At 32.4% G+C, this 11211-nt stretch overlaps 1 protein-coding gene across 2 annotated transcripts; it reads left to right on the top strand.

Moving 5' to 3' along the window:
- The first annotated feature begins 409 nt into the window (after positions 1-409).
- On the top strand, positions 410-8782 carry LOC123203386 (chaperone protein dnaJ 10-like). 2 transcript variants are annotated; one of them, XM_044619739.1, is made up of 11 exons: positions 410-710; positions 1010-1069; positions 4589-4671; positions 4827-4986; positions 5662-5791; positions 6084-6242; positions 6689-6867; positions 6963-7043; positions 7142-7282; positions 8210-8344; positions 8388-8782. In XM_044619739.1, exons 1-10 carry the CDS (start codon positions 621-623, stop codon positions 8318-8320), a joined length of 1194 nt encoding a protein of 397 aa, XP_044475674.1. In that variant the 5' UTR covers positions 410-620; the 3' UTR covers positions 8321-8344; positions 8388-8782. The 2 variants fall into 2 exon arrangements, with proteins under 2 accessions (XP_044475674.1, XP_044475673.1); XM_044619738.1 differs by having other exon boundaries at positions 8210-8782.
- Positions 8783-11211: the final 2429 nt, after the last annotated feature.

Raw genomic sequence — 11211 nt, 5'->3', positions numbered from 1 at the left:
TTTTTCAATTTATAAATTTTATTCATTATAGATAATTTAGAGAAAAACGTACCATTTTCGATATATAAGAATCAATAATTTTATAAAAAATTAATCTATTTTTTAATTTATAAATTTTATTCTTTACAAATAATTTAATCTTAATACTTTTCGTGAAAGGTAAGTAATTAATTGGTCAAATGCTACGATAAAGTTGAGAAATTAGACGGAGGGTATTTTTGGAATGAAAAAAATGTTTACTTAAAAAATTAAAACGTAAAAATTATTATCAAAAAAGGTTTAGGCATGAATATTGCTGTCTATTTTAATTAATATCTCAGTTTTCACCAACACAAAAGCTCCCTTAAAATTTTTATTTATTAAAAATTTAAAATTTAATAATGTTAAGTACAATAGTAGAGAAGTGGGGCAACACGGAATACAGGGCGGATAGTCAACTCGAAGGAATCAGAGGTCAGCGCGTAGACGATTAACGCCATTCCTATCGTTCTCAACACTAATAATTTTTGTGCTGTATATGTTGACTGATACTTTGTCCCCATTTTTTGGGTTTACTCTGGAGTTCCGATCGATTCTGTGATTTAAAAATCAGAGGTAGTTGGGCATTATTCAGCTAGTCAATGATGGTAAAGGAGACGGAATACTACGACGTGCTAGGGGTCAGTCCAACGGCTACAGAGTCCGAGATCAAGAAAGCTTACTACATCAAGGTATTCCATCCTTCTTGTTTATGCCTTGCCAATCTCATTTTTATTTATTTATTTATTTTCTAATTCATTTCGTACATGAGGGTTTGTGGTTGAAATCACCTCAACTTTTTGTCTGCAGATCCCCTAGTTGTAATAGGGATTATCTATGTTTCCTTTTAAATCACAGCAGCAATTCAGGACTTTTTTTTTTTAAATTGCTTATTAAAATTTAATGGTTGCTCGCCTGGATATTATATATTTCAACATCACTTCGCTTCATTATGTTATTATGAATTATCTTCTTTGTTTGTGGGTTGCAGGCTCGAAAGGTACACCCAGATAAAAACCCAAATGATCCTCTCGCTGCACAAAATTTTCAGGCAAGGGTCTTGTTTTCTACATATAACTGAAACAGCCTTTTCTCCTGGAACACTGAACTTTTTATTTGATTAATAGGGAACATCTTCTAGTTGTTTCAACTAGCATCAGCTTAATTTAAATAAATCATACGAGTACAACTCATTATTGGTGCAGACCTGATATTTGCTATATCAAACTCTTTACAGTGACCTGGCAGATGGTTTGCTGCTTAATGCTAGAACACTTCTGCTGATTCTGATGAAAATCACTATATACTTGAAAATAAAAACAAAAAAGAAGTGAACAATTGAAAGCTTGAGTGAGTCTGGGGTCTCTGTCAGCATAATGTCTATCAGTTAGGCATTTTTTATGTGTTATTTGACATATTGACTTAAGAAAAGTTACAAGGTGATATTCATGAATGGAAGTTCATGAAGGTTGTTATGATCTAAAAAGCTACAAGGCTCTCCTTTGCAAGAGGTTGGTGAAATTTCATGCAGCTTCTTTGGATCTTCACTATCTTTGGCAATACCAACTGAGAATTTGAACCTAGTAGGACCTTTCCCGCCTTTTTTGTAAAATTGGGATGGCGCCCATCTGTCTTCCTGTTTTTTAATTTCCAGCCAAGGTCCTCTTTAAAACCACTAATTTCATTTCAATTTGCGCATTTTTTTGGCTTCTAGAAATACTTTCATTTCAATGTTTGCATTCAAAGAGTCATATATCTTTGTAAATTAAGATGATCATTATGGCTTCTTTGACTTTCCTTAGCTCAATTAGTTTTTTGTAGAGTTTGTGCAAGCTCAACTTCCTTTTCTTGGATTATTTATGACTGAAATGGGTTCAAATCTTTTAACTATTCAGTTTTTTTGCTAATCTTGTGCGTAAAAGTAAGTTACAAACTAATTTGGTTTGATGGGGAACGAGACGACCAAACCATGGAAAGAAGGCAAGGCTACCACAAAGAGAGAAAATAGATCAAAAGAAGATTCAAGGCAAGAGGGAGTTGTAAGAGTAGATTCGAGTTGAGCCAAGCCGAGTCGAGCCGAGCTCGAGTTCAACCTAACTCATGAGAGCTAGGGTCAAGCTCAGCTAGCTTTTATAGTGTTAAGCTCAAGCTTTAGCTCGAGTCTGATATAATTAGCCAAGCTTGAGCTCGAGTGGGTTAAGCTTGATTGATTCTGTAGCTTAAATATTCTTTTTTTAAGTAAAATTTTAACTTATTAATAATTAAATTTTAAAAATGATTTTTCTAATAAAAGAAAATATAAAATGAAGTTGTAGCATGATGAGAAATAAAGAAATTAGATTTATTTATAACAGGTGGGTTGAATTCTTATAATCAAACTTATCTTTGTGGGACAATTGAAACCTTAAATTTAGATGAGACTTGAGACTTCAGTCCTTACTTATGGTGAATGAAGGAAGTTGTTAAAGTGTATTTTAACAATGTAGGAGACTTTGCACTTTAGTCTCCCACATTGGAAAGATACACTCCAACAACTTTCTTCACTTACTATAAATAAGGACTCAAGTCTCAAGTCTCACCTAAATTTAAGTTTTCAATTGTCTCACATAGATGAGTTTGATTCTAAGAATTCAACTCACCTATCATAAATAAATCTATCTTCTTTTTAACCATAATTCAATTTCTTAATATATTTTCTTTTATTCAAAAAAATAATTTTTAATTTGAAAAAATTTGTTGAGCTTAAGCTCAACTTTGATCTATTCTTAAAACCATAGCTCAAGCTATTTAGTTCAAGCTAAAAAGTTGAATTTAAGTCAATTCGGTTCAAATCTAATCCTAGGAAGTTGGGAGAAAAAGATGCAAAATACATGGAAATGAAGGCAAAAGGGTGAATGGGTGGAAAAATAGCATGTGGTGTGATGATGTGGCGCGACATGTGGCATAATCCAATTTTGTGTCTAATTTCCTACAGTTGTTAGATCCTATTTTGAGTAAAGTTGTTAAGTCATATTTTGAGTTTAATTAAAGTAGTAAATAACTTTTAGGAGTTTTTTTGTGTTTAGAAAAGTTCAAGTTTAATCAAATTAGGAGTTTCTTTTTTTTAGAAAAGATCATGTTTAATTAAAGTCAATGCCTTGGAGTTTATTAGGATCCTCTAAAACAAAACAAACACTCCAATATAAAACAATTTTAATGCCGATAATAAGAGATGTCAATTCCTCCCAAAGTTGTAGCCTTCTAATCTACCAAAGTCTATCTTAAACTCAAAGACAATATTTTTCCTCCTTTCCTCATTCTAGCTACTCCTATTTATTCTTCTAATATCCTAAAATTCAAATTCAAATATTATCTTAATCAATTGAACCCTTGAATTTATCGATTACCTTTCCTGATCATCGTATTCAACCAATTAAATCTTAGATTCTACCGATTCCTTTTCTTGATCCATCTTCAACTTAACAACTTTGTTGGAATTGAACGATTTTTCCCTAGAATCTATTGTCTCGATCTGATCTATTTCTTTCCTCTCTTATTGCCTGTTAGACATTATCAAGCTAGTGTCGCCATCCGATCTATCTTCATCCACCGGTAGGGCATCCCATGACTTGCATTCATAGTCATGATTAGGTTTCTCTTTGCTTTCACAATGTAGACAAATTTCATTCTCCCCCATTGCTCGAGCTTCTAGTTCCATTAGTCACTGAGTCTTCTTCCATCATTTACTCTCATCTGTATGATATCAAACTTCGATATCCTCAGTATCCTAATGCTCTAATACCAATTTGTTGGAAACCTCTAAAATAGAACAAAAACTCTAATGTGAAACAGTGCTAATCCTAGTAACAAATGATGTTAGCTCCTTCCAAAGGATGTATCTTGTTAATCAGCCAAAGGTTGTCTTAAACTCAAAGACAATATTTTTTTCACCTTTTGTCCTCAATCCAACCACTCCTATATATTCTTCCAATATCCTAAATTTCACATTCAAATATTATTCTAATGAAATCAAATATATTATCTTAACCAAATATATTACAAATTATTACTTTATTATTAGTGTTATTCTTATCATTATATAATCATAATAGAGCAAGTTTTCAGAAGTAGAATTTCTATTTCTACTTAAACTTCCTTTCCTTTTAATGTTATTCTAATCTAATTGAGTCATAATTTTCTAGCCTAAGTAAGATTTTAAAAGCTTATATAAAGCTCATGAGTCTTTGTAATTTTTTTTAAACAATTCAATTCAAGAAAATTCATATTTGAGTTTTCTTTAAGAATTGTTTTGCAAATTTGCGTAAAATTCTTGTTTATCTTTGCATCTTGTTGAACAATATTAGCACTTTTCATCTTCATGAACGAGATCACAGCTCATTTAGCACTTGTCCCACACATCACGGTTTTATTTAGAAAATTGAATTTTATCATACTATTTAAATATTAATTTCTTTTTTTATTAATCTTTTTGATGTTGTTCTTATTGTGTTATTGCATATATTGAATGGAGCTAAAATGTTCAAAGATTCATTAGTACATATTCATTAAAGTTTTTGTAACATGAATTCAGGTTTTGGGAGAGGCTTACCAGGTATTGAGTGATCCAGCCCAAAGGCAAGCATATGATGCTTATGGGAAGTCAGGAATTTCAACGTTAGTTTTCTTTTTCTTAATCCGTGATAGATTTGTTTCAAGTTAGAGAAGCTTTCTAGTTCTTCATGCATTATATATATCTGCATGCTGATAAGATTTTTGAAGAAATTTGATATTCTTTTTTATGTTTTTTACACGATTCATTTTCATCGCAGTGAAGCAATTATTGATCCTGCAGCAATCTTTGCTATGCTTTTTGGAAGTGAGCTATTTGAGGAATATATAGGACAGCTTGCCATGGCATCAATGGCTTCTTTGGACATTTTTAACGAGGGGGAACAATTTGATGCTAAAAAGTTGCAGGAGAAAATGAGGGCAAGTTCCCGTCTATTTATATTAAATGGATGTTGGGTTGATTTATGTCTGATCTCATATGTTTTACAGCTTTAATATATTAATTTTATTCTCTTACCTCAGTTATCCCTGCTTGTTAAATCCCAACACCATTAACATTGAATAATTTTTCTTTGCCATCTGGTAACTGGCTTTGTTGTTAGGGCAAAGGATTGTTAGATGGTAACTTGGGTACAGTAATTAACTCTCTTAAGTACCAAACCAAATTGGAACACAATAACCAAAATGTTGAACTTTAGATATTTATTATATGAGACGTGTGACCGTCCAACATGCGGAACAAAATCTTATTACAGTTCCAATTAGCATGAATCTTGTTTACAGATCACTAGCTTGGCGTAACAAAAGCACTTGGATCCATCATATGATGGTACCATTATATATTTAAATCTTATATAGAATATTAAAAGATACAGCTGGACTATCTTTTCCAAATCTAATAAACTAAATGACCTGATGGAGTTTTTTTATATACTAAGAACCATGATAAGTTGAACACATATCTAAGTAGAAGCTCATTCATTTGTGTATCCATGCTTATAAAACGCAATCACTTCTTTGTTGTTTATGTGTGGTCAATCTGACATAGATATGCAAATCTTTGCTTGCTTAATGCAAATTATCTATCTACTGCAGGTTGTTCAGAAGGATAGGGAAGAAAAGCTTGCAACTATACTAATAGATCGACTCCACAAATATGTACAAGGTAACAAAGATGAGTTTATTAATAATGCTGAAGCCGAAGTTTCAAGGCTCTCTAATGCAGGTAATATATCTGTACTTAAATTAAATAAAAAGAAATGTCTACACTTCTAGTTAAAATGAGTGTCAAAAGCTAGAAAAAAAAAAGGTTTCCTTTTCTGTGATTTATTTTATATTTTCCGCCATGTAGCATCTGCTAAATCTTATGTCTTATAAAAGCATCACTGATTAGTGACATGCCTAAACACATAGGAGCAGTTTTGGAAAAGTGAATTGATAATAATTACTGCCTCCCATTTTATTGTTTCTTTGTAAAAACTTTCACTTTTGACTTGTTTTATGTTTGATTTCAACAGCCTATGGTGTTGACATGTTGAATACAATTGGTTATATATATGCAAGACAAGCTGCAAAAGAGCTTGGGAAGAAAGCAATTTATCTGGGATTGCCATTTGTTGCTGAATGGTTTAGAAACAAAGGCCACTATATAAAATCTCAAGTAACGGCAGCAACAGGTTAGTAGATATCTGCCTTTTAATTGACAGCAATCATTATTGTGGGTAACACTTTGGATCTTTAGTGTTTGGCAATATGGAGTGAAGTAGCATCAAATTCTTCACTTTCTTGAGTAGGTCCCTGAGTCTCTCTCACTTTGTGTCTTTTTTACCCTTGGAGACTCGTTACCGTTCTTAGAGACATATGAGGGCTTGTGCAGGGAATATAGTAATATACTATGAGCTTTTACTCACTTTTATGCTTCTAATTATGCAGTGTTAGGATGCTGATGTTAGTGAATTTGCTGTATGGTATCAGTAAAATGTTGTTGCTTAAGTAGAACAGTGGGGTAGGGCTGGAGTTGGTTTTTTGTTCAAATTCCCGCAACAAAAGAACTTAACTGCTTCAAGGAAAATTTATATAAGCTGATGAATTGTTCATTATTCGGAATTGTTGGTGGTGCTAGGTGCCATTGCTTTGATACAGCTGCAAGAGGACATGAAAAAGCAGCTTAGTGCTGAAGGAAATTATACGGAGGAAGAGCTTGACGAATACATACGATCCCACAAGAAATTGATGACAGATTCTCTGTGGAAGCTTAATGTAGCTGATATTGAAGCCACACTTTCCCGTGTTTGTCAGATGGTTGTTTGCTAAGTTTGAGTTATATATGGTTTTTTAACTTATATTATGGGAAATAGGCCTGAATTTTTTGTTATAATTATGAATAATTATTTTAGGTTCTTCAAGATAACAATGCCAAGAAAGAAGATCTTCATGCACGAGCAAAGGCACTGAAAACTCTTGGTAAAATTTTTCAGGTATTAGTTCTCGTTCTTTCATTCAAAATTCTGCATTTCGAACTGTTAGATTCTCAACTAAATGCCTAACTTGTTATGACACAATGGCACCAATATAGAGGGCCAAGTCAACCAATGGAAGTGAGAATGAAACTGTGTCAAGCAGTGGAGTACAAAAACTGGATGGAAGTGAATCTGGCTGTGATATTGATTCTTCTTATATGTCGCCAGAATCTTCTCAGTCCACATCTGTATCTCAGGTACTTCTTTCCTACAATTGACGTATTCATTTTTTCAAATATACAATATGAATGTCAATTTAATAACTTCATTAGCTGCTATGGGATGATCGGTAACATTGAATGAAAGTTTTGTTAATCAAGGTAAAATGGTTTTGACATAGAAGATATCATGTAGCTTGACCTCTGTTAGCCCTATGCGTGTTGTACACTAATAACTATTAATTGTCGGGATAATTAGTTGTCTTTTGTTTAGAAAAGAGAATGTTATGAGAAGTTATTCCCCCTCCCCCCTCCCCTTTTGATTTTTAAAATTGGAGGACTCATGTTGTGATAAATATCACTGAATATGGAAGAACATAGGTTTGCCAAGATATCTGGTTATTTAACAAATTACAGTTATTACATTTATGACATGGATGTGTTGTTTAACATGATTAATGAACAGAAGTTATTTGATCTTAAAAACTCAAATTTTCAATATATCATTTTGATTCCACAAAGCATGTGTAAGTTATGTTTCTATCATAAGAAGCAAAAGGCATGTGATATGATGATACCCAGAATTTGAAGTATTAGTGCTCTGAAACATATTTTTTGTCAATTAGCTAATTATCAGTTTAAAAAAAATATGTTTTTTATTTCCCCAATATAAAGCAAAATATTCCATCTATTGAATTGAGGATGGGGTACAGGGAGAACAGAAGTGAATGAAGGGAAAATTCACAATGGCCAGCATACATGTTAAATCTATGTCTTAGAGTGCTATAGAAATGGCATTGATTGAATTTTTATGGCAACAAATGCATTTCCTCGTTTTTCCCACAGCAAGTTGTGATGAGTGTAATACAAGAAAACAATCTCCTGCATCTTAACTTCCTATTTCTTATTCAAGTGATTTAATATGAATTTTTCCTCTATTTTCATCATTACAATCGGACATCCTAGAGCCCGTATGTGGAAGCCCCATATTTCTTAGACGGTCATTTTGGCTATAACTTTCCAAGCCCAGCCGCCCCACCTGGTGTACAGAGACATCCTTCAAGGGGCAGGGAATGATGTTGAAGAAATGTGATATGATGGGTGATGCATGTTGTGTATCCCTGCTATATGTATGATGTTATGGGTGATGCGTGTTGTGTATCCCTGCTATATGTATGATGTTATGGGTGCGGTATGTATGGGCCTTGAGTTTGCATGGGTTGGATGCATCATTATGAGTAGTTGATCTTGAAAGCACATCATACAGTGTTTGGTCATGGTGCATTTTACTGAAGATGGGAGAGATTGTTGGAGGAGATAGCTCTTACCACTGTTTCTATCTGGCTGCCTGATATTTTTATTAGTATATTCTGTCACAGTAGAGTTTGCTTTCTGGGTGTGCGTATTGAGTGTGTTTCTGAGTCACAGGTGTTCATTAAGATTAAAGTCTTTGATTAGTTATTTTTATTTACTTGAAGATTGATGTATCATTGATATTCTGATATTTTAATGTAGTTCGCGCGCGGAGCTAGTGTTTTATGTGTGCTCGGTTCTCAAAACAGAAGGATTCCCAATTGTCCTTGGAAAATTGTGGTGGACTGGGTTGAGAAAAATTTAGAGTGAATCACATGTTCCCACCCAAGGTTTAGGTCAAAAACACTTTTCCACCCTTAGATTACATAAATAATCTTTGACCCAAAACATAACAACTTTACAAATTTTATCATAACTCCAAACACATAAAATTATTAAATTATCCCTAATAATTTAATTTAATATAAAATTATCTTTCTCTCTCCCTCTTTTCTGATTTTTCTTCTTTTTTGCTCAGCCATTTTCTCTCTCCCCTTCATTGTTTCTTCTTCCTTTGCCCAACCGTTTTCTCTCTCCCTCTTGTTTGTTTCTTCTTCCTTTTTCTCAGTCATTTTCTCACTTCCTCCTCTTTGTTACTCTTGCGATTTTGCCAAGCCATTTCTCTTAGAAGTTTTAATTTTTCATTGTTTACTTCAATCAGTTGGGTAATTTTTACCATCAGAATATAAACATCAAATGTGTGATTCTACACAAAAAAGTTACACAAAATTTCACTTCTTTTCTTTTTTCATATTTTCAACGTTCTTAATTATTTAAACGTATTCATAAATGTGGGCTTATGAAGTTTTGAAGAAGATGGTTGTGAGACCTATAGATTAAATTCATATTTTTATTTTGAATTAAATTTTTTAATTTAAGTTTTCAAGGTTTTAAATTCAGATTTTGATATTGATTTTATCTTATATTTTTAATTTTGAGTTAAATTTAAGGATAAATTGGACATAAATCAAATTAGGTTTAAATTTATTTTTTGGTAAATCTAATATCATATAGATTGAAAAATATTTAATGATATTTTTACCCTTTTATCAATCAATATTTGTTGACAATGTTATATTTCAGGTAGAAAAATGTTATTTATATTATTTAAGGATAGAAAAATGTTTTTGAGTCAAACCTTGGGTAGGAAAATGTAATTCACTCAAAATTACAAAGTCAACTTGCATAAAGCGTAAACACGTCAATTGAGCCAGGTCAAATGGAGGTTTAGCCCAAAACAAAAAATTAAAGCTTGGTTTGAAAAAAGTCGATCTGATACTGTAGCGTGTTGGGTCAAACCTACAGGCCTATCAGACCAGGCTATGAGCTTTAATATTAAGCTCATGGGTCGCCCTAGCCTAATCTGACACTATTTAAAAAAAATTGTTTGCTTATAGCATAAGCAATTGAGGCTTCTGCCAAACAGAAGCCAAGGCAAAAGGCATCTTCATCAGCTACTAGTCGAACCAATCCAACTTTTCTTCATTTTCAATTTTATTTACAAATATTTCAATCTTAATTCTTTCATTATATTTTCAATTTCATTTTCTCTTATCAACTCTTTTCGAAAACTATTTGAATTCACAAATAATAATTCTTTATGTTTATAATTTTATTTTTATTTCAATTTTATCATTACAGAATATTACAAATAAATTCATTGTCAAATGAATTCAATTCATTTAAATATTCACATGTTAGTGTTGATGATATTATTAATGATGCATAAGGTGGAATAAATGGAGCACCAACAGGTGAAAGTGATATAGGTACAAGTTCGCATTATTCGACGTAGAGAAAAAAAAAAACAAACGTCAATGGTGTGAGAGCACTTCGATCAAATAGAGGAAATAATAAAAAGAAAATTAATTCGCCAAACAGTATATAAACATTGTGATTCTTGTTTGACATATGTAAGTACAAGTGGGATGACACATCTATAAACTTCAAAACTTTGAAATTTATATCATTTTTTCTCCCATGTTTTAAAAACTAATACTTCAACTTATTCTCAAAGTTTAAAAAATTTACATTTCACCCCTAAGGTTTGTTTCCCTCTTCGGCCACCATTATTCTGATTAATGGTCAACGTTTTTCACCTATCTTTCATATCTGGCTATGAAGAATGACAAAGAACAATTGTCTAGACGCGATGACAAAAGACGATAAAGCGTCATCCTTCGTAGTTTGAAAGACTCGATGAAGAACAACACTTCGTCGTTTTTCGTTGCGTCATCTAGAAGCGATGACGAAGTATTGTTCTTTATTTTGTCATCCAGATGACGAAGGGCGACCCTTCATTATCACATCTGAACCACTCAATAAAGGACAACAAAACGTCATTCTTCGTCAAGTCTTTCTGATATAAATGATGAAGGATCATCTTTCATCAGAGAAAGCTTTCACTTCTTCTCGATTGTCTGTTGGTTCCCTAAACTACTAGAGATGAAACCTGGAAAAGGGGGACAAGTGAATTTTTCAAAATTTACTCATAAGGGGTAAATGTGAGTTTTCTAAACTAAAGGAAAAAATGATATAATTTTTTTAGATTTTAAGGTTTATGAAAAAATAACGATTTTATCTTTACTTTTAACTAAAAATTATGGACAATAGTT

This window comes from Mangifera indica, chromosome 19 (assembly GCF_011075055.1).
Source record: "Mangifera indica cultivar Alphonso chromosome 19, CATAS_Mindica_2.1, whole genome shotgun sequence".
Taxonomy (NCBI): Eukaryota; Viridiplantae; Streptophyta; class Magnoliopsida; order Sapindales; family Anacardiaceae; genus Mangifera; species Mangifera indica.
This window is presented reverse-complemented; position numbering and strand designations above follow the sequence as displayed.